The 22,727-nt window shown below is 40.3% G+C and overlaps 1 protein-coding gene and 1 long non-coding RNA gene across 3 annotated transcripts; one reads left to right on the forward strand and one right to left on the reverse strand.

Moving 5' to 3' along the window:
- Positions 1 to 196: 196 nt before the first annotated feature.
- On the reverse strand, positions 197 to 16,901 carry LOC122112136. Its single transcript, XR_006148108.1, has 2 exons — positions 16,860 to 16,901; positions 197 to 501 (listed from the first exon to the last, which is right to left on the reverse strand). It is a non-coding gene; the product is annotated as an uncharacterized LOC122112136 (long non-coding RNA).
- Nup42 (nucleoporin 42) lies at positions 8,597 to 22,351 on the forward strand. 2 transcript variants are annotated; one of them, XM_042684985.1, is made up of 7 exons: positions 8,597 to 8,810; positions 9,487 to 9,715; positions 10,818 to 10,912; positions 14,922 to 14,998; positions 15,968 to 16,054; positions 20,272 to 20,356; positions 21,157 to 22,351. In XM_042684985.1, the coding sequence occupies exons 1-7, from the start codon at positions 8,690 to 8,692 to the stop codon at positions 21,708 to 21,710; spliced, it is 1,248 nt and encodes a 415-aa protein (XP_042540919.1). In that variant the 5' UTR covers positions 8,597 to 8,689; the 3' UTR covers positions 21,711 to 22,351. The 2 variants fall into 2 exon arrangements, with proteins under 2 accessions (XP_042540919.1, XP_042540920.1); XM_042684986.1 differs by lacking the exon at positions 8,597 to 8,810 and adding an exon at positions 8,943 to 9,100.
- Positions 22,352 to 22,727: the final 376 nt, after the last annotated feature.

Here is a 22,727-nt window from a genome sequence, read left to right on the forward strand (position 1 = left end):
TAGTTAAGTCTGTCTGCTTTATTCAGTCAATCAAGAACTAAGAAGTAAGCCAGATGTGGTGGTGCTTGTAATCCAAGAAGCTCTTGGGAAGCTGAGGCAGGAAGATCCTGAGTTTGAGGTCAGCCTGGGCTACATAGCAAGATCCTGTCCCAAAAAACAACAAACAAAGGAACTAAGAAATAGTATATGAGTTGTATTCAAGATGGGAGCAGTTGACAGTCACCTAGTTTTGCTCATCTTCATTTGTTTCATTTAGTGCCAAATGTATGCCTTTTTTAATTATAACCATACCCATGCCCCATAAAATGTATTTAATCCAACCTATATTTTCAACATAAATGTTAAGCTTAGCTCCCAACATTAATATATATGGTTTTATTTCGTTTAAAAAGTGTTCTGGCCAGGCAATAGTGGCTCATACCTGTAATCCTAACTATTCAGGAGGCTGACATCTGAGGATCACAGTTGGAAGTAAGCCTGGGCAGGAGAAATCCATAAGATCTTATCTCTAATTAACCACCCCAAAAAACCATAAGTGGAGCTGTGGTTCAAGGTGGTAGCCTTGAGCAAAAGTTCAGGGACAACACCCAGACCCCAAGTTCAAACGCTGCACCCAACTACCCCTCAAAAAAAACATGTTCTATGCCTTTAGTCCTCAGTTAAATAAAATCCACTCATAATAAGAATGATTAGCCAGTAAAAGATAAAACTATTTATAGGAAGCTTCTTGGAAAAGCACTGCTCATTTGAAAAGCACTGGTAGTTCCACCACAATCAGTGTTGACTTTAAAGTTTTGTTTTTAGCAGTAATAAGGTATTTTGACTCATGGCTTCGCACTTGCTAGACAGGCACTTGTTGCTTGAGCCACACTTCCAGACCTTTTGCTCTAGTTATTTTTAAGATAGGGTCATATTTTTTGCTCACTCCAGCCGGGACTGAAATCTCCTACCGATGCTTCTCAGCACAGCTATGATTACAGGCCTACACAACCATGCCTGATTTTTTTTCTGTTGAAATTGGGTCTCCAAAACTTTTGGGAGGTAGGGGCCTGGGCTGGCATGGAACCTTGATCTTCCTGATTTCAGCCTCTCACATAGCTGAGATGACAGGCATCCATTCCCTCACCCCCAAATTGGCCTAGAGTTTTAATCCACTTCCTAGGTAGCTTTGAGCCACTGGGACCTAGCAACTTTGAACTTTGTATGAGTTAAATATATATATGTTTTCTTGTCCCTTGGAAGATCACACAAGAAATATTTAATGCAGTTGTCTCCAAAGGTTTTGTAATCTTTTTGAGTTAAATTATGTCATCTTTCATCTGTTATGTGATCAACAAATTGTTTACCAGCTCAATTACTTTCCTAGTGGTGTTTGCCCTTTTCACTACATGTAGAATGAGTCATATCAAATTGTCATCAATGTTTTTATCTGATATTAAATATTTTTAACTTAAAACAGATTGATCAGTTTTATTTATTCAAAAGGAAGTTTTAAAGCAACTTTATTGACATGTAATTCATATAACCATGCAAATCACCTATTTATACTGTTGGGTAGTTTTTAGTATATACATAGAGTTGTTCAGTCATCACCATAATTTTCTAATGCTGTCATCACCTCAAAGGAAAGCCTGGACTCAGCACTCAGCAATTCCCTTGTGTTAATTTCCTAGATCTGCTGTAACAAGGTACCTCAAATTTGGTGGTTTAACAAGAGATTTTTCCCTGCAGTTCAGGAGACCAGGTATCCTAAATCAGAGCGTCGGCAGGATTAGTTCCTTCTGGTGGCCCCAAGTCAGAAATTTCCCAGACTTCTCCCCTAGCTTCTGGTAGTTTCCAGCTGTATCACATGGTCTCTGACTCTGTATTTTCATAAAGACAACATCCAATTAGATTTCACACACACACTACTACCACCACCAATCTCTATTATAGTCACTACTTACAACAACCCTATTTCCAAATGATGTCACATACTGTTTTAGGTAGGGATGAATTTGAGAGGAAAGAATACTATTCAATCCTCCAACCTTGGGCAACCACTAATCTTTCTGCCTCCAGATTGACTGTGATGAACATTTTTATGTAGGAGCTTGAATTTTTTAGTTTTTGATTTTTAAATGAACTAATTTTCTTGAGGACAGAATATCCATTTGTCATAATATTAGCTTAGTAGGGTAATCTCCCTATATTCAATCTGGTCAAAGTATTTTAAATATATGAGGTGTTCTTTTTCAGGCTCTGTCAACTATACCATATTACTTAAACTATATGAACAGGAATTATGTAAGTCATAATAAAATTGTTGTCCCCTTAGTAATCATTATCATAATTTCCAATAAGCGTCCTTTTCCCTCATTACTGTTTTACACAATTGTCAATGCCATGATAATAGACAAAAGCACACTATACTGAAAATGTATTTTCTGTTATTTATTTTCTCCGATAGATCCTGTCCTGTAATCTGTTCTACTTCGTTTTTGTGGCTACTGAATGTGTGTCCTTTGCCACAATGCTTTGATGACAGTAATTCAGTCCATACTTTTGAAAATCATAATATGAACATGAATGTTTAGCATCTTGAGAAAAGTTTTTGAATGAACAACAGTAATTAAACTGTGACTTTCTGGCCTAGCTTTCAAGCTTTGACAGTCTCATGAAAAAATTTTAAGTTGTTTAACTATATTGGTATATCAAAATTTGCCAGTCAGTAAACAATTATTCTACCATTCCTCTGTCCATTTTACCTTATACACTGTTAGCAGGCAAAAATAAATTTATTGCATCTGCCAAAATGAAGGAGATATTTAAAGAACATTTTGGTTTTTAAGATTGACACTATTATTTACAGTTATATGATATTTGCAAAGAGAGGAAAAAAGATAATCTTTTCAATAATTAATGTTGGGAAAACTGGGCGTCCATATGCAAAAAACTAAAAGTGGATCCCTAATTTGTCACCATGCCCAAATATCAACTCAAAGTGGATCAACATCAGACCTGAAACCTTGAAATCACTGCAAGAAGGATTAGGAGAAACTTTAGAATGTGTAGGCATAGGCAGAAACCTTTTTGAAAGGACACAGCAGGTAGGAGAGAGATGAGAAATAGGATTAAATCAATATTAAAGCTTTCTGCACAGCAAAGGAGTTACTAAACTAGAAAGACAGTCACAGATTGGGAAAAGATCTGTACCAGCAACACATCAAACAAAAACCTAATATTCAAAATATGCAAGAAGCTCAAGAAACACCTCCCAAAGCTAATAAACTAATCACTAAATGGGAAAAAGTGCTAAGGAGAGACTTTTCAGAAGAGGCAAGCATGGCAACGAACCACATTAGGAAATGTTCAATATCCCTTAGCTATAAAGGAAATGCAAATCAAAACAACTCTGAGGTTCCATCTCACCCCAGTTAGAGTAGCAAATATTGTGAACTCAAACAACAACAAATATTGGTGGGGATATGGCAAAAAAAAAACCCTATTGTACAGTGGGAATTTAAACTAGTGCAACCACTCTGGACAGCAGTCTGGAGTTTCCTCAAAACAATATAGATCTACAAATATGGTATATAACATGTGAACACTGTTATATATTACAGACTGTGGTAGACAGTTTGCTCCAGGGAAGTTAGAATGAACTTGTGACTTTGAAATTATGTAATCATTTAATCACAATCAAAAAAAAAAAAAAAGAACCTCGGGGAAGGGAGGGAGGGAGGGGATGGTAGGGGGAAAACAATGGAGGGGGTAACAATGTTCAAGAGGAAGTGTACTCATTACCTCACTCATGTAACTGTAACCCTCTGTATAGTAGCTTTACAATTAAAAAAAAATATATATATATATAGATCTTCCCTTTGACCCAGCCACACCACTCCTAGGCATCCCAAAACATTACAACCCAGGATACCATAAAAGTACTTACACATTCATGATCATTGCTGCATTATTCACAATAGCCAAGTTATGGAAACTGCCCAGATGCCCTACAGTAGATAACTGGATCCCTAAAATGTGGTACCTATATACAGTGGAATTTTACACAGCAATTAGAATGTTATTTGCAGGGAAATGGATGGACCTAGAAAATAATTATGTAAAGTGAGATATGCCAAGCTCAGAGAGACAAACAGCTCATGTTTTCTCTCACACAGAAGATAGATCTAAAATACACTGTGACATGATATACAGGATTGTAGGCATTCACACAGACCAAAGTAGGATACTCTTAGGAACTCAAAGGCACAAGCCTGCAAGCATCTGATCATGTAATATTTATCCAAATGAACTCCAGGAAATGGAAATGGGGTTTTTTCCTTTGTGGCTGGTTTTGTTTCTATCTAATTAGTTTATCTGTCTTTGGGAGGGAAAGGTGGGTCACAGAAATGGAGGGACAAAGGGTGAACACATGCAGCAGTGGTACTCACTAGACACATGTTGAAAATAAGCTATACAACTTGTGGGTGGGGTGAGAGGGGAAAACAGCAAGGCAAGGGGTGACATCCAAAAAGAAATGTATTCTACATGACTTATGTAACTGTAATCCCTCTGTACATAATCATCATAACAATTTAAAAAGACTGATACTGTTAACAAGAGTTTAAGAAAAGTCCTCAGGAAGCCTCATGAAGTTGGTACTGTTTGGATGTTGTACAGGTTGTTTTATTCAACACGTGAATTTTTCTTTACCTTCTTTCATCTTACAGTTGCCTCAAGAGATTTTAAAGAGTTCTACTTTCATCTTCCTAATATTCCCTCTTTCCAACATGACTTATTTGGGGGCAGGGGGGAGGTATCAAGTATCTGAGCCAGGTGCCAGTGGCTCACGCTGTAATCCTAGCTACTCAGGAGGCTGAGATCTGAAGATGGTGGTTCAAAAGCAAATACAGGCAGGAAAGTTCATGGGATTCTTATTTCCAATAAACTATTAAGAAAAAAGCCAGAAGTGGCACTGTGGCTCACATGGTAGAGTGCTAGCCTTCAGCTGGCTCAGGGACAGCACCCAGGCCCAGAGTTCAAGCCACAGGGCTTGCAAAAAAAAAAAAATCTGACCAGGTATTGGTGGCTCAACACCTGTAATCCTGGTTACTCAGCTGTCTGAGACCTGAGCACCAAGGTTCAAAGCCAGCCCAGGTAGTAGTCTGTGAGTCTTTTATCTTTAACCTCCCAAAAGCCCAAAGTGTAGCTAGCTATACCTCAAGTGATGGAGCACTGGCCTTGAACAGAAAAGCCCAGTGACAGTACTCAGGCCCAGAGAGGGAGACAATCCATCGAGGCACAGTGAAAGGTGGACACAAGTTTACTTACACTCTTGACACCAGAAAGGGGTCCTGAGACCACCTTGTCCTGAGCTAGATCCCCAGAACCAAGAGCAGCCTCGACCACCAAACCTCCAAGCCTCCCATAGGCAGTCCTGACCCCCTGACCTTTGTTAGTTGGTCTGCAAGCCTCCAAGCCTCAGACCTCCAGAAGGGAAGGCTTTTCCCTTTCTTCCCTTCCTCCTCTGCAGCCTCTCCACTCTGCACAGCCTGGCCTGCCTGTGGGCTCCGGGAGGCGCCTCTCCACACGCCTCTCTAGCGGGAGGTCCCCCAGGCCTGCCCTGCTCTGCTCTGCCAGGTTTTCCCCTACGCCCTCCTCTACTCCCCTCAGGACTCCGGTTTTTCCCTTGGTCTCCTTTTCTCAGGACTCCCGGTCTCCTCCGGTCTCCTCTCCCCTCAGGACTTTCGGTCTTTCTCCTACTCCCTGCCCCCCACCCCCACTAATAATTTCAAACTGCCATTCATGCTCCTCCCCCAAGCTTCCCTCTGTCCAATCCCAATAGGCAGCCCGCCATGTGGGGCTAGACGCCCCACCCCCTCTAGTAGCACGCCCCGCCCCCTTTTGCCGGCGCGGGGGCGGGGGGGGGGGCATCCCTTTCCTTGGCTTGCCCCACCCCATGCAGGCCGCGGTGATGTCAGCCGCTCAAAGCCCTGCTCTAACCGGTGGTCCACGTCTATGGAGTGGTGAGGCTCGCCTCTTGATGCCCCGGGGCCCCACAGTAACACAGTAACAGTGTAATAACAGTTCAAACCCCAGCACCAGCACACACATACAAAAGTAATCTGTGCTGATGAATCTTCTGAAGTGGTGTCTTACTAACTAGAAAGCTGTTTTCTAAAGTTATGTATATTCTCTCATAACCAAGTATAAAGGTTCAAGATCTAGTTTATTCAAGTCTTAGCAAGGATTACCCCAAAGTTGACTTCTAACTCTATAAAAATTTCCTATTTTCAACTCCCCAGATAACTTTTCATTTTTGTTATTCTTTTATAGAAAGCATTCTCGTTTAATAATCTAAGGGTAATTTAATATTAACCTTTCTACTTTGCTACATATTCCATGGTTTAAAAAAAACCCCAGAGATGGGGCTGGGAAGTTGGCTCAGTGGTAGAGCACTTGCCTTGCATGCCTGAGGCCCTGGGTTCGATTCCTCAGCACCACATAAGCAAAAAGAAAAAAGCCGGAAGTGGCGCTGTGGCTCAAGTGGTAGGGCACTAGCCTTGAGCTGAAGAGCTGAGGGACAGCGCTCAGGTCCAGAGTTCAGGCCCCACAACCGGACCCCCCCCCCTAAAAAAAACAAAAAAACAGAGTTTGCACTGTCCTCAAATATGTGTTCCCTGGCTGCGCACTTATATCTGAAACTAAACATTAAACAGACAATAATCAGTGAATATCTCAGGGTGGAGTTTGATGGTAAAACGTGTGCTCAGTCTGCCTGCACTAGATCCTGGGTACAGTTCCCAAATAACCAATCCCCTCCTAAAAATACTCACTGGGACCATATGAGGGAAGACTAGTTCTGTTGGAAATCCATGAGAACCATAGGCATTTTTCTGGAACATTACATTCTGCAGAAAATAATCAATTTCCTTCCCCTTGTGGGTAGTTGGGATGAAGGGGCTTCCCAATTCCATTCAGCCTCTCATGTGTGCGTTTTTTTTTTAATGCCTTACTAGATGGGACTTTGGAGCCAAATTCTACAGATTTTTTGACAATAGATTTTCTGACAACTCACCCATCTCTGGGACCTGCTAGCTCTTAGAAGACTTAGCATATGCCTTGTAGGAACTTAATTTGATCTTTTTTTTTTTTTTGGGTCCGGTCATGGGGCCTGAACTCTGGGCCTGGGCGCTGTCCCTCAGCTCTTCAGCTCAAGGCTAGCACTCTACCACTAGAGCCACAGCACCACTTCTGGCTTTTTTCTTTTTGCTCATGTGGTGCTGAGGAATCGAACCCAGGGCCTCATGCATGCAAGGCAAGCGCTCTACCACTGAGCCACCTTCCCAGCCCCTTGATCTTTTTCTATCTTCTAAGTAATTCACTATCAGCTTTTCTGTGAGCATTCAGTCTTTATAAATTGTGGTTTGAGTTTGTGGATATCCTAGTACAATCAAAAAATTGTTTTAAAATTTTTTCCTTCTTGTGTGATGACTTTCAAGAAGAAAGGAAGGCATGCACAGTTTTATTCTACCATCTTAAAACAAGAAGTTTCCTTCCTACAACATTCTTCTGGTTTCTACCATACCTCTCACAAAACTGATCACTACCAAGTTCAGCCTAAGCCTTTGACTCTCATCCTCTCACATCCTCTGCCAAGACAGTCTCAACTCTAGCTGTGTCTATCCCTCCACATGCAACAAACATGCTCACCTTAAAGTTCATCCACTAGTATTTGAGTATCTGATCCCAGCAAAGTCCTTACATAGCATGCATTTGCAGGAATGTGAGTGGCTACAGAGAACTTAATTATACAAGGGGAAAAAACTATTAAAAATAGAAAGCAAGCTTCACACTATCAAAGAAGAAAAATTATACAAATCCTGTGATCTTAGGTTGAAATTTCAGATTATATCTTTGAGATAGATGGAGACATACATAGGAAAGTGAATGTATGCATTACACGTATATATCTGGTAGCAATGGTCCATGAAAGGGCCTGGGAGCAACGCTATCTCAATAGTTATAAGGGCACCTAAAGCTCAAATCTTGCATCTTTTTAAAATTTTATCGTTAAGTAGTTGTGTAAAGGGAGTTACCATTTAACACATCAGTTCATAAATACGTGCATCTTTATCGATGTCACTTTCTGATCCTATTTTAAATATCAACATTTACGTGAACTCTGAAGAATTCTCAGTATCTAGGGTACAGGGGCTGCTGTAAGTGCTTTTCGGTTGCAAAGTGTCCTAAGTGTTTCCTGTTCACAGCTGCCTTCTTTCTCCTCCCCTTACTCATCCAGACGACTGGCTGGGCAAGACTTTGTCACCCCGAGTTTTTACTTTTTCGGCAGTTACAAATGAAAAGAACCGCTCGATCTCTGAGATCCATTCCAACCCTCTCCTCAGAACCTTTGCTTAAATTTGCTCATTTCCATCCCGCACGCGGGCCAACCGTTTCTTTTCTCGAGGTTACGGTTCAAACAGCAGCTCCCAACGTACCAGCACAGTCCCGCCCTTCTCGAATTTTTATTGGCTAAAATTCACGCTTCTCATTGCATTGTGGGCGGGACAAGAGGGGAACAGCCTTTCCCGGCGCATGGCGATGACGCCACAGTGGCGCGACCAAGTCTTCCGTTGCTTAGTCTTGTGGTCTCACCGGCTGCTGCCAACTAACTGATGACTGCTCCGCCGGCAACGCCGTCGTAATGACCATTTGTCAATTCTTCCTTCAGGGCAGGTGTCGCTTTGGAGACCGGTGCTGGAATGAACACCCCGGAGCCCGGAGTGCGGGCGGGGCGCGGCAGCAACCGCAGCCACAGGCCTCAGGTGACGTTTCCCGTTATCCACGGCCACCGGCCCCAGCCGGGAACGGCCTTGCGTTGGGGTCCTGCTGGTGGGGTCCGGACACCCCCTGTCTGCCCCCCAGGAGCCCCAGATTGGCGTCGCGCCGCCCCGCTATGGTCAGTGACGCGGACGGCCCCGCGTCGCTGCCCTCTCCAGGCCCACCGGGCGCCGCTCTGCGTGGTGGTCGGATGCTCTCCTCCCGGAGTTGGGCAAGTCGGGTTTTGCCGAGTACCTGTGGGCCGGGGTTTGGCCCCCGATGCTAGTGCCAAACAGTGAGTATCAAAATTAGAAGTATGAATCCAAGCCGCGGTGTGCGGGGGTCGTGGTAGTGGTCGGGAGAACTCGCGTGTGGCGACCCCGGACTCCGCCTTGAGGACCCTAAAGAATACTTGATCTTCTCTCTAGACACCAAGAAGCTGATTTTTATTATATTCTTTTCTGGGGGGAGAAGCAAACGATGTAGGTCAGAATCTTCATTTGAGGGAAGTGGCAAATTCATTTGAAAATGAAAGGTAGTCACCTCTCAGAAAAATGCGCACATATGTTTAAAATTTTAGGATAACATTAGGAGGGTTAAACTAGACCTAATGAGAAAAATGTAATTTAAGATTTGAAAGAGAAGTCCCCAGTAAGTGTGTGATTTTATTGTTTGTTTTAGGTAATAACAGGCGTGGATGGAATGGCACCAGCCAGAGATACTCCAGTGTCATCCAGCCATCTAGTTTTTCCAAATCCACACCATGGGGAGGCAGCAGAGATCAAGAAAAGCCATCGTTCAATTCTTTTGATTCTGGAACTTCAACTAGCAGGAACAGAGGTTTTGGATTATCTCAGAACCCATTTGCTTCAACTGCCTCTGAGGAGCAGAAAGAAGAAAAGAAACTTCTGTAAGTCAAAGTTTTAATCACTACCAATTTGCCCATTTTCCATAAGCACCTATAGTTTGTTTGTTTGTTGTTGTTGTTGATTTTTTTAAAAAAAGTAAACTGGGGCTGGGAAGGTGGCTCAGTGGTAGAACGCTTGCCTTGCATGCATGAGGCCCTGGGTTCAATTCCTCAGCACCGCATAAGCAAAAAGAAAAAGATCCGAAAGTGGCGCTGTGGCTCAAGTGGTAGAGTGCTAGCCTTGAGCTGAAGAGCTGAGGGACAGCGCCCAGGCCCAGAGTTCAGGCCCCACGACCGTACCAAAAAAAAAAAAAAAAGGTAATCTAAAATGGGCATCAGTGACTCATGCCTGTAATTCTGCCACTCAAGAGGCTGAGATCTGATCTTGATTCAGATCCAGCCAGGACAGACACAGAAGTCCATGAAAATCTTAACTCTGATTAACACCCTCCCCGGCCCCGCCCCCCCCCCCCCCCCCAAAAAAAAATACAACCTGGAAGTAGAGCTGTGGCTCAAGTGATAGAACACTAACCTTGAGCACAAAAACTCATGGACAACATCTATGCTTGTTCAAACCCCAGGAACAGCATACACAAAAAAGTAATCTATTATTTAGAAACAGATAAATCAAGAAAAGAAAATTACCCATGATCTTATCACAGATCTAATTACTGTTTTGCTATGTATCCTCTAGATTTTATTTCACTTAAAAGTACATATTTTTCCATATTAGTAGAATGTTTTTGTAGGCTTGATTATGCATTTTCCATTTTCTAATGATAACATTATACTATGAATATCTTCTCTAAGGCTAGTTCTGCTGAAGATGATTAGAAATTGTGAACTTCTTTACAAAGTATCAGGTAGTCTAGAATATAATGTAATCTTCATGACCAATATCATCAATCTTTCTAAAAATTATACTTTACCTTACTAGACTGATTTTGTTTTCCTTCATTATTGTTTGGTAGATTTATGGTATTCCTAAAGAACATTAGTGGTAAAATTCATGACCAGCGCCAAAATAGTCTCACTAATAATTTCATAAATAATAAATCTTAATGAGCAAGTAAATAACCACTCTTCATTCCCCCTGCTTTTTCAGGGAAGGAATTGTAAAAGATATGGAAGTTTGGGAATCATCAGGGCAGTGGATGTTTTCTGCCTATTCACCTATGAAAAAGAAACCTAATATTTCAGGTAACTAAATTCTAAGTTCAAATTAATGTGTTTTGGGTTGTTTGTTTGGTGGTCTGGGAATCAAACCTGGGGTCTCACTAACACCAAGATCATAATTACACAGACATTAACTTTAAATACAAACTTAGCTTCAATTAGGACACTTAAGACCTTGTTTATAGTATTCAAAAAATAATTCAGATTGAGGTTGGAGAATGTAGTTCATTTTCTTCTTTCTTTTTTTCTTTTTTGTCAGTTGAGGGGGCTAAACTCTGGGCCTGGGCCCTGTCTTTCAGCTCTTCAGCTCAAGGCTAGCGCCCTACCACTTGAGCCACAGCACCACTTCAAGCTTTTTTTGCTTACATGATGCTGAGGAATCAAGCCCAGGGCCTCATGCATGCTAGGCAAGCACTCTACCACTGAGCTAACTTCAAGCCCCAGAATAGTAGTTCTTTTAAGATATATAGTTCTTATGGAACTAGTAAAACTAGTTCTTATGGAAATAGTAAAAAGAAGACCCACCACAGTTCTAATTCCATATAACTAAAAAGTTCTGCTTTCTTAGTTCCTAGTATGTAAAACTTTCTAATCTCCTGGCTGCCTGCAGTGAAGACAAAGAGTTACAGATCCTGCCTGCCATTAAAGCATTAACTTCCTGGTTCTAGTCATTCTTTCTTGTGTTTTCTTCTAAGAATAGTTACTTTTCATAAACCATGTTGAGTCCTGTCATGGAAATAATGTTTGAAGATGACCTACAGAGATGCCATTTCTGTAAAACACTTTGATTTTCATTTTCTTTTGACCCTAGTCCCTTTCTGGGCTGAAACTTAAACCAACAGGCTTTTCCAAGCCTACTTTGAGCAGCCCTGAGCCTTTGTCCTATTGTATAAATAGCTAGCAGATGGTAGATATCTATGCACCAGAATTCTAGGATCCCCACTCTGTCTCAGCTCTATCTCTTCTTCCTCTTTCTCTGTGATTATAGCATGCTTTAATCATTCTTTTATTCACTTAACAAATATTTAGTGAATTTATATTGTGCCATGTTCTATGTTCCAAGTGCTAGTGACATAGTAGTAAGCTAGGTAAACAAAATTTCACCCTTATGATGCTTAGGTTTTGGAGAAGGGAAGCAAGAAACAATGCAAATAGGTAATTTTAAATAGTGATGTTTTAGACAGGAAATAAAATAGTAATGAGCCTTTAATAAGTTCAAATATTAGTACTTCAAGTATTAAGTCTTAATCAGTTCAAAAGTAAAGCTGATGCCTAAGGCCTTAAACAGTGATTCTCAGAATGTAAAATGTAGATACTGAGTAGGCTGCCATATAAAATGTTACACAGTTAACATTTCAGACAAACCAGTAGAGTGTGTGTGTGTGTGTGTGTGTGTGTGTGTGCGCGCGCGCACGTGCGCGTGCGTGTGCCTGTGTGCGTGTGTGTGCTCGCGCTGTGCCTTAGCTCTTTCACTGAAGGCTGGTATTCTATCACCTGAGCTATAGCTCCATTTCAGCTTTTTTTCTGGTTAATTAGAGATACTAGTCTCACAGACTTGTTTTTGCCTAGGTTGGCTTCAAACTTCATTCCTCATATTGCAGCCTCCTGAGTAGCTAGGATTACAGGCATGAGTCACCAGCACCCAGCCCAAAAATATTTTAATATATGTGTAATATGTAATATTTGAAACATACTCATGTTTTATAATGTATTATGTTTGAAATTACCTGGACATCCTGTATTTTTATTTGCTAAATCTGACACCCATTCCCTGAGATTTCTTTAGGAATTATATAAGTAAAAGTCTTTTTAAAGTAATAAGAAATCAATTGCTTTTTTTCACTGTATTGACATTTGTATTGTATAAGTAAAACTATTACACTTGTATCTTAGTGTGAATCAAATCACAGATAACAAATTACTAGCTGACTATAGTAGTTGCAGTAGAGAAAAATTTTACATGCCATTTGAAGGTAATGAAGGAATAAAAATAACTAATTTTGTTAAGTCTTGTCACTTGAGTATATGTGTTAAGTACTATATGACAAGATGGTAAATCCAATGAAGACCTTCTGGCCATTCTCAAGTGTGATATGTGTCTTAAGGGAAAAATGCCTGTGTATAGCCATCCTCTTTTTTCCAGACCTTTCTTTATTGGAAAGGACAACTATGATTATTAGACTTAGGCATTTGGCAGACATATTCTAAAGAAAATGAGTAAATAAATGGAATGAGCCTGTCACTTCAAAGAAAAAAAGACAGCATTTATTGCCAATGGTAAAATTCAAGCTTTCATGCAACACTTAGAATTGTGGTAAACTTTTTTCTCACTATGAGCATAATAGCTTCTTAATAATCCAGATCTCTTAAATGACATTGAAGTCAACACTAACAAATGTGAGGGAGGTCAGTTTGTTGTTACTCTGTTTTGCCATTCTTTTTCATTACCATATATTAGTTGTACAAGGGAGGATTTTGTATAATATTTCCATACATGTTTACCATGTATTACAGTCTCATCCCCTCTATCACATTCTCTTTACTTGCTTCCCCAAAACAATTTCATTTCTACTTTTGTTTTTTTATTGGTTGTAGGGCTTGAACTCTGGGCCTGGGCACTGTCTCTGAGCTTGAGGTCCAGAAGACATCTATTGTAAATCATAAATTAACCTTTCCCATGCAGCTAGAATAATGCTCCTTTGTTCCACCATTGTAAAAAAAAATTTGGGGGGGGGTCCGGTCGTGGGGCCTGAACTCTGGAACTGGGCGTTGTCCTTCAGCTCTTCAGCTCAAGGCTAGCGCCCTACCGCTTGAGCCACAGCGCCAATTTCGGCTCTTTTTCTTTTTGCTTATATGGTGCTGAGGAATCAAACCCAGGGCCTCATGCATGCAAGGCAAGTGTTTTACCACTGAGCCACCTTCCCAGCCCTACCATTGTAAAAATTAAGAAAGTAGTTACTCAAGTCATTTCCTGTGTTCTGTAGTTCAGATAAGGAACTTGGTTGATCACCAGGTTCAAGTTAGATTACTGGGAGGAATAGGCAATAACTATGAGGACAGTGTTCATGACTAAGGTAATGAATACATTTCCTATCGAACATTGTTACCTCTTTCTTTGTTTTTCCCCTACAATCCCTTCCCACCCCACCTCTCCCACTCCTCCCTCCCCCCCAAGTTGTAAAGTTTGTTTTCAACATAGTGTTTTGTACATCTCATTAACTTTAACATTTTTATATTGTTAGGTAAAAATAATTAAAATAATACTATATAAATACCTATATACCACAGAATCTTACAAAATAGCAAAAACTCCGCAATACAGAATTAAATTTTTTTTTAAACCCATGATACAGTGAAGCTGCAATAAGTGAACCACAATACAGCAAGGGATGACTATAGTGTGTGTGTGTGTGTGTGTGTGTGTCTGTCTGTCTGTGTGTCTGTGTGTGTCTGTGTGGCTGCACTGGGTTTGAGCTTGGCCTTAAGCTTGTTAGGTAAGTGTTCTGCCACATGAGCCACATCCACAGCCCTTTTGTGAGGGAGGAGGCTTTTAGCTATTTTTCAGGTGGGATCTTGTATTTTTGCCTAGGAATAGCCTTAGATCTTTGAAGCATCTGGGACCACACATCTGGCTTACTTTTTGAGATTGGGAATTGCTAACTTTTCTGCCCACACTGGCCTCAAAACTATCTTCTCAGTCTCTACTTGGATTTGCAGATATGAACCACCATGCCTGGCATCATTTACCTTTTAGTTTTGTTTATTGTAGACTGTGACAGAAATGTTTTAGACTGAAGTTTGAATGTATATGTTGATAAATCTCTTATTGTTTCTGCTCCACTTAGCTTTAGAAAATTCTTGCCTATTCAGAGTAACTATTCTAATTTTTTATACTTTACTAAACATCAGAATGAAAACTTTGAATTTTTTCCTTATGATTATGAAAATCTTAATGATAATCAACATTAGCATATTTTCTTGTTTAGCACTTCAAGCATTACTGTCACAATTATTGGTCTGATTCCTCACTCAGGTTTTACAGACATTTCGCCAGAGGAATTGAGATTTGAGTACCTTAACTTCTTAACCAGCAATAACTTACAAAGTTATGTAAGTTTGTTTACTGTTCATCTACTTCAGTAGTAAATTGGCTGTCAATTACTATGTTCTGTGTTTGTAGTGGCTTGCTTATATTTCAGCAATGCAGTCTGCTGATTTTTTTCAGGTCAATACTTTTAGAAGTTGTCTTCTAGATTATTTTCTTTGAAATTGGCTAGCTACTTAAATTGATAATATATTTTGGCAGTGGTAATCAGGAATATTGTTTTTAATAACAAATTACCCACCCTCCAGACTCAGAAATCAAATACTTTTTTATTGTTTGATAAACACTTACTGAACATTTGTTAGGTATGGATGCCATGATGAATTTTAGGGAAAGGTAAAATGAAGCTGGGCACCAGTGGCTCATGCCTGTAATCATAGCTACTCAAGAGGCTGAGATCTAAGGATTGTGGATCAAAGCCAACCTAGGCAGCAAAGCCCATCAGACTCTAGTACACTACCAAAAAGCTAGACATAAACTATGGGTAAATGGTAGAGCCCTAGCCTTGAGCAAAAGAAGCTCAGGGATAGTGCCCAGTCATGAGTTTAAGGCCCAGTACTGGCGTGACCATACACACACACCAAAAACAAAATCCCCAAACAGATGAAGCTGGAACAGTAGCTCATACCTATGGTTCATGTCTGTGGTGCTAGCTATTCAGTCGGCTGAGATTTGAAGCTCATGGTTTAAGCCAGCCTAAGCAGGAAAATCCATGATTTCTTATCTGAAAAAAAAAAAAAAGCAAAAACCTGGACATGAAAGTATGGCCCAAGTGGTAGAATGCCAGCCTTGAGTGAAAAAACTGAGGGACAATGATTAAGCACTGAGTTCAAGCCTTCATTCTGGCCTTCTCTCCCTTCCCCCTCTCCCCCCAAAAAAGCCTGTTACATGAACTTTTTGTGATTTTTGGCAAATGATGTGAAGAAATTAACCACTCAATATTGAGTTAGAATCTTTTTGTTTTTTCTCTTCAGCTCACCTCTGTCCAACAGTTAATAAATCAGTGGAGGAATAGGATAAATGAATTGAAGAGTCTAAATACTTCGACTAAAGTAGCTCTGGTGAGTACCTGAGTGTTGTTCAGGGAAGTAGTTTATTGGTGGTTCTTTTGCAGGGTATTTCACTTTGAGTTTGGAGTGCAAAGCACAAAAAACATAAATATTCATGGACATCAACATAAGTATATACCTGTGTACATAATTTTATATGTGGATAAACAGCACATGAATCTAAGGGACTATTTAGGAGAAGGAGAAGTGAAGGAGGAAAAAGAAAGATGGAGGGTGAGTAGTTTTGTAATATAATGCAAGTTTATATGAAAACATCATAAAGAACCTTAATGAGATCTATTGATCAATAAAGGGTTGGGGGTTGGGCAAGAGAAACAGGTTCCATAAGAGGAGGTACTAGTTAGGAGGACTTAGATGACAGGAGGTTGAATACAGTCGAGATAAGATTGTGTCCATCTCTTAAAATAGACCATGAAACTTGTTGAAATTGTTTTGGGAAAGGGGAAGAACAAGTGATAAAGGAGTGAGATGGATTGTAATACATTGTAAATGTGAACATGTAAGTGAAATCCTCCTCTGTATAATAATCCTTTTCTGTATAACTAATTTTAAAAAAACCTGTTAAAATTAGGATACATACATTTTCACAGTATCATTTAGAGTGGAGATCCTATAATTGTTTTCTCTCTTCTTCCTTAGTCAGTAGGGACAGCTGTGTGTGGTGACCTGTGACCTATAATAGAACTTTAGAAACAGGCCGAGCTGAACACCAGTGGCTTATGCCTATAATCCTAGCTAATACTCAGGAGTTTGAGATCTGAGGATCATGGTTTGAAGCCTGCAAAGTCTGTGACACTCTTATCTCCAGTTAGCCACCAAAAAGCTAGAGATGGAGGAGTTGCTCAAGTGATGAGAGCCTTGAGAAAAACAAAAAAAGTTAAGAGATAGCACTCAGGCCCTGAGTTCAAGGTCCAGCAGTGACACCAAAGAAAAAGGAAAGAAGAAAACTGTAGCTAGAAGATCATGAGTCAGAAGCCAGGGTGGAATACATAATGAATCTATCTCAACTCCCCAGAGTAGAAGAGGAGGAGGAAAGAAAATAGGTACAATTTTGCTTTTTTAAAAGTTTTTTTTAGGCTGAGCACCAGTGGCTCACTCCTATAATTGTAGCTACTCAGAAGCCTGAGATCTGAGGAGCACAATTTGGAGCCAGCCTGGGCAGAAAAGTACCTGTGAGACTTTTTAACTGAAGTGGCACTGTGGCTCAACTGGTAGAGCACTAGCTTTGAGCACAAAGAGGCTCAGGGACAGAACTGAGGCCCCACATTGACAGGAGGAAAAAACAAAGTTTTTAGGATAAAGCTTTTAACTTTGATAGTACTAGTTTTGAAAATTGGGAAATACAAGTATTTAGAGTTATCTGTGTTTAAAAAGGAATTACTTGGCCATGTACCAATAGCACATGCTTGTAATCCTAGCTACTCAGGAAGCTGAGATCTGAGAATCACAATTCAAAACCAGCCCAACAGGAAGGTCTGTGAAACTCATCTCCAGTTAACCACCAAAAAGCCAGAAATAGAGCTGTGGCTCAAGTGGTAGAACATTAGCTAACACTAACAAAAGCTCAGGGAACAGTAACCCAATCCCTGAGTTTAATCCCTAGAACCAACACACACACACACACACACACACACACACACACACACACACACACACACGGGTGTGGGTAAAGGTGAGGGTGGGAGACAGGGAAATTTTTTGAAAAATAATCTGAATATTCATTGAGACTTAGGTGACTTAGGTGTACTATTTTGACTCAAGGACACTAACCAGATACATAGTCCTGACTAGACTCCTGGTGAAAGCTTTCAGTTATACCATTTAGCAATACTGGCGTTTGAACTCAGGCGCACTCTGACTTGAGCCATGTCTCCAGCCCCAAGTTGTAATGTCAGCTGAATTTAGTAGGACTTTTTGGAAATATTATATCCCTAGGTAAGAAATGAACAATTTACAGTTGACTGGGCCCCTCAATATTAATAAGAGTTGATGAGATAAGGCTGAGTCTAAGGAACTGCAGAACCTCCCACAGGACTGGAAGTTCTTTGTTCTTTACTTCTCTCCTCTGGCCCTTCCATCCTCAGCTGGCTAAGCATGTGTCAGTAATTTGTTTCTTTTCCTGAAGACCATTGCATTGTATGCATATGTTATGATTTGTTTATCTGTTTACCTATTAGTGTTAGCTGTGGAACAGTCGCCTTTGACAGAAAGTAAGAAAAGACTAGGAAGAGACAAAGAGAAATTTTTAACAGTAATGTTCTGATCTTGATTATGGTGAGGACTGTAAGTGTGTTCAAATTCGTGTGTGCGTGTGTATGTGTGTATTGGAGTTTCCAAATGAGAATTCCACCTGCTTAATTAGGAGAATCTTGGAGGGAGTCAGCAAAAAGTTCCTTGAAAAGGGCATTAAAATTTCGCTTAGTGGAGGTGAAAAAGCCTAAGAATATTTTTAAGGAATAAAAGATGCTTAATGAATTTTTGTGGTGAACTTTTCATACTGTAATCCACTTTTTCAAACATGAAAGTAGTCTAAATATTATCTAAAATACTATCTAGCTTTCTTGATAAATGTAGCTATAACCTTAATAGACACTGAAAAGTTATTTGTCGCTGGGGTTTTTTGTTTGCTTGTTTTTGTTTTTGGTGGTACTGAGGTTTGAACTCAGAGTTCATGCCTGTTGAAGGCAGATGTTCTGTCACTGAGCTATACCTCCAGCTCCTTTTGCACTATTTGATGTTAAATAGAGTATTAGTTTGAATCTAGACCAGCCTGAACCATGATCCTCCTATTTATGCTATCTACTGTAGCTAAAATGGCAGATATGTGCCACTATGTCCAGCCTTCCTATAGAGCTGAAGGTCTTGTGGACTGCCCAGATTGGCCTGATCCAGTCTTTTTTTTTATCTCAGTCTCCCATATTGGTGGGATGGCAGGTATATACTACTTTGCCAAGCTATTAGTTGAGATGGGGTCTCAACAAATGTTTTCCTGTGCTAGCCTTGACTTAAACAATTCTCCTGATCTTTACCTCCCAAATAGCTAGGATTGCAAGTATTAGCTACCAGCTCTCAAGTGAAGTTTTTGTTTTGTTTTGGTTTGTTTTTTCCTTACATCAATACAAGGGGGAATCTCATTGTTACATTTCCACACATGTTTACAATGTTTTCCAATTGTTCTCACCCATTCTTTCACTCTTGAGAAGTTTTGAGGTTTTTTTGTTTTAATGCCTGTCCTGGGGCTTAAACTCAGAGTTTAGATACTGTCCCTGAGCCTTTTATGCTCAAGGCTGGTACTCTAGCAGTTGCCCATATATACATACATATATTTTCACCCCATGGGCTAGAGGTGTGTCAAGGCCCTGAACTCAAATCTCAGTCACACACAGAAGAAAATTATTATTATACTATTTTGTACTCTTTGTAGAAATTTAGAGAGTATAAAATTAAAAGCATCCATAATTACTCAGACAGAGATAGTCTCCCTCATTTTTTTGTGTTTGGTTTTTTGTGTGTGGGTACTGAGGCTTAAACTTGGGGTCTTAGATTCTTGGTTAGCTCTCCCCCGCTCCACCCCGGTAAGTTGTGGGGCTTGAACTCTGGGCTTGGGCATTGTCCCTGCCCTCTTCAGCTCAAGGTGAGCGCTCTAACACTTGAGCCAAAGCGCCACTTCTGGTTTTCTAGTGGTTTATTGGAGATGAGTCTCATGGACTTTCCTGCCCGGGCTGGCTTTGTACCTCGATCCTCAGATCTCAGCCTCCTGAGTAGCTAGGATTACAGGTGTGAGCCCAGCTTTGCTTAGCTCTTTTGCTCAAGTTGACATTCCCCCAACTTGAACCACACCCTCATTTGCTGCTTTTTACTGGTTAATTGGAGATAAGAGTCTCATGCTTCTTTGCCTGGGCTGTCTTCAAACCTCAGATCTTAACCTCCTAAGTTGCTAAAATTATAGGTGTGAACCACTAATGCCCAGCACTATTTATTTCTTGATGTATATTTTTATGTATATTCATATTTTGATTGATATTATATTTTATATAATATTCTGTTCTGTTCAACCTACTATGGGCATATTTCCATGTTAAACATTGAACACCACATTTAATGTTTAAAATGTATGTTTTAAAATTTGAGTTTGGCTGTAAAGTGTGTACAAAGCTGCTTAAGAATTCTTCATAAAGCACATAATTATTTGCATATTCTTTTTAAAGCTCTCTGATACAAAGGATGGAGCAAATCCAGTGAGCCCACCCTTTGGCTTTGGAAGTGGGCAAGTAGGAGCATTTGGGGCATCAGGTAAGTATAAAGCAATGCAAGACTTCACTGATTCAGAGAAGTAAAATTTCATAACTTTTGGGTTATAAAATCTGAATCACCATTTCAAATCACTCTTGTAATTAATGTCAACTTCCATTAGGGAGCCTCAGAAACATTTGTAGAAAGCAGGCCAGGATGGACATGTGTTTTGAAAGGCACTCAGCTCAGGTTGTAAAAGTACACTCTTAAGAGCCAGGCACCAGTGGCTCACACCTGTACTCCTAGCTCCTCAGGAAGCTGAGATCTGAGGATAGGTCAAAGCCAACCTGGGTGGGAATGTCCATGAGACTCTTATCTCCATTTAACCACTAGAAAACTGGAATTGGAACTATGGCTCAAAGTGGTAGAGCACTAGCCTTAAGCAAAAGAGCTCAGGAAAAGTGCCCAGGCCTGGGTTCCAGCCTCATGACCCACCAACATAAAAGTACACTTTAAGAATTTCTCTCAGGAGTTTCATAGGAATTCACAGCTGTGTTAGCAACACCTTTGAGAATTTTCTTGTCGCTATAAAGTTGTCAGATGACAGCTCTGGTGAGAGAGATTGGCAAAACAAAGGGGAAATCACTGTTGTCCTTGAGATTTCTTGTGGGTGCAAGTAATACACAGTAGCAGAAACATCAGGGAATTGGAGTATAGTGGTTCATTCTGACCTCTCATTTTCATTCTTCCAGTAAGCTACTTTCTCAGTATCCAGACATGGCAGACATACAAGAAAAGGGTCCTGTGGCTACATTTTTTTATTCTACCAAATTGTTGTTTCCATTTTCTGTGTTTTGTAGGTTTTCCCGTGAATAGCAGCAGCAGTGGCAGTGCTCAGAACTTTAGTTTTAAAACAAACCCTGGATTTGGCGCAAACCCTGGAAGCCCATCTGTGTTTGGTAGTCCTCCAGCATTTGGAGCTGTCCCCTCTGGCAGTTCTGCCATTTCAGCTTCCACTCCAGCTTTTGGATTCAGGAAACCTGATGTCACATCTGCAGCTGCATTTTCATTTAAGAGCCCTGCGGCTTCTGGTTTTGAGTCACCTGGATTTTCAGGATTTCCAGCAGGCCCCATAGGGGCTCCAGCCTTTGGAAGCAGCAGTGCCGTGGCTGGCTTTGGTAGTCCTAGTTCTCAGTCTCACACTGTGTTTTCTAAACAACCTAATGACATCTTCGGAGGTAGCAGTGTTTCCACCTCTCTCCCAGTCTCAAATGTCATCATCACTACACAGAATGAATTATTTACACCCAGGGATCAACTGACAGTGGAAGAACTGGAGCAATATCAATCCAAGAAATTTACACTGGGAAGAATTCCTTTAAAACCTCCACCTATGGAACTCCTAAGCATCTAAAGGGTAATTTTAAATACAGACTAGAATAGCTTTTCTATTTTTTTAGTTTTTTTTGTGGTTTAGGGGATCAAACTTGAGCTTTATGTGTGCTGGGTAAGCACTTTTACCTCCGAGCTATACCCTCAACCCTAAGAATAGATTTTGAAGTTATTCTGTGTGATTCATATGAAAGAGCAAAAGTACACACACACACACACACACACACATTGTGCGTGAGGAATATCTTTGGATAATTTTAGTAATTTTAAAGTTTTTTTCCTTAAGCCTAACTAAACAAAACATACCTCCCAGGTTTAAAAAAACAACAAAACAAAAACATCATGCAAGGGATGATTTTTTTTTTTTTTGGTACTGTAATCATGAGCAGAACTGAAAAACATTAAATAATTTTCTCATTGTGTACTGTCTCTTTAAAGCTTATGTGTAAGCCCTATGATCAAACTTAGGGCTAAGCAAGTACTCTGAGGTACATCACTGATTTTTTTTTTTTAATGTAAATAGCATTACCTAAGAAAAGGTATGTAAGCCAGATCACATCTGGAAAGGAGTCAGTCCACAAAGGATTCAACGTCTGATGTAGTCTATGAAGAACTTATCTCCAACTAACAGTAGTAAAATCCTAGAATTTTCCTGCCCCTATACTACCTATAGATTGATGTCTTTGTCTTTTCCTGCTGCTATAAGAAAACATCTGAGCCTGTGTAATTTATAAAGAGCAGAAATTTATTCTTCATAGTTGTCAAAGGTGGAAGTTTCAAAGTGTGGGTTTGCTTTAGTTCTGTTGTGTGCCTGAACTCCTTCCAGCCTTCCAAGATGGTACCTTGTTGCTGCATGCTCACATGGCAGAGAGAAAATGACAATAGCAACAACAAAAACCATGAATGCTGTGTCCTCATAGGATCAGTGGAAAGGAACAAGCCTGTTTTCTGAAGCCTATAGAGATTGAATCCATAGAGATTGAATCCCTTTTTTAAAAGCCCTACTTTTAGTAGTAGAACATTGTTGATTCAGTGAAGA

Source organism: Dipodomys spectabilis, unplaced genomic scaffold, assembly GCF_019054845.1.
Source record: "Dipodomys spectabilis isolate Male_0828 unplaced genomic scaffold, ASM1905484v1 ptg000092l, whole genome shotgun sequence".
In the NCBI taxonomy this organism is placed as follows: Eukaryota; Metazoa; Chordata; class Mammalia; order Rodentia; family Heteromyidae; genus Dipodomys; species Dipodomys spectabilis.

What these genes read in the sequence shown, in the direction of transcription:
- Nup42 (XM_042684985.1), top strand. Translation starts at nt 8,690, where the DNA reads ATGACCATTTGTCAATTCTTCCTTCAGGGCAGGTGTCGCTTTGGAGAC. An exon ending in AAAGAAGAAAAGAAACTTCT is followed by an intron (nt 9,716 to 10,817) that starts GTAAGTCAAAGT and finishes CTGCTTTTTCAG; the next exon opens with GGAAGGAATTGTAAAAGATA. An exon ending in GCAATAACTTACAAAGTTAT is followed by an intron (nt 14,999 to 15,967) that starts GTAAGTTTGTTT and finishes TTTTCTCTTCAG; the next exon opens with CTCACCTCTGTCCAACAGTT.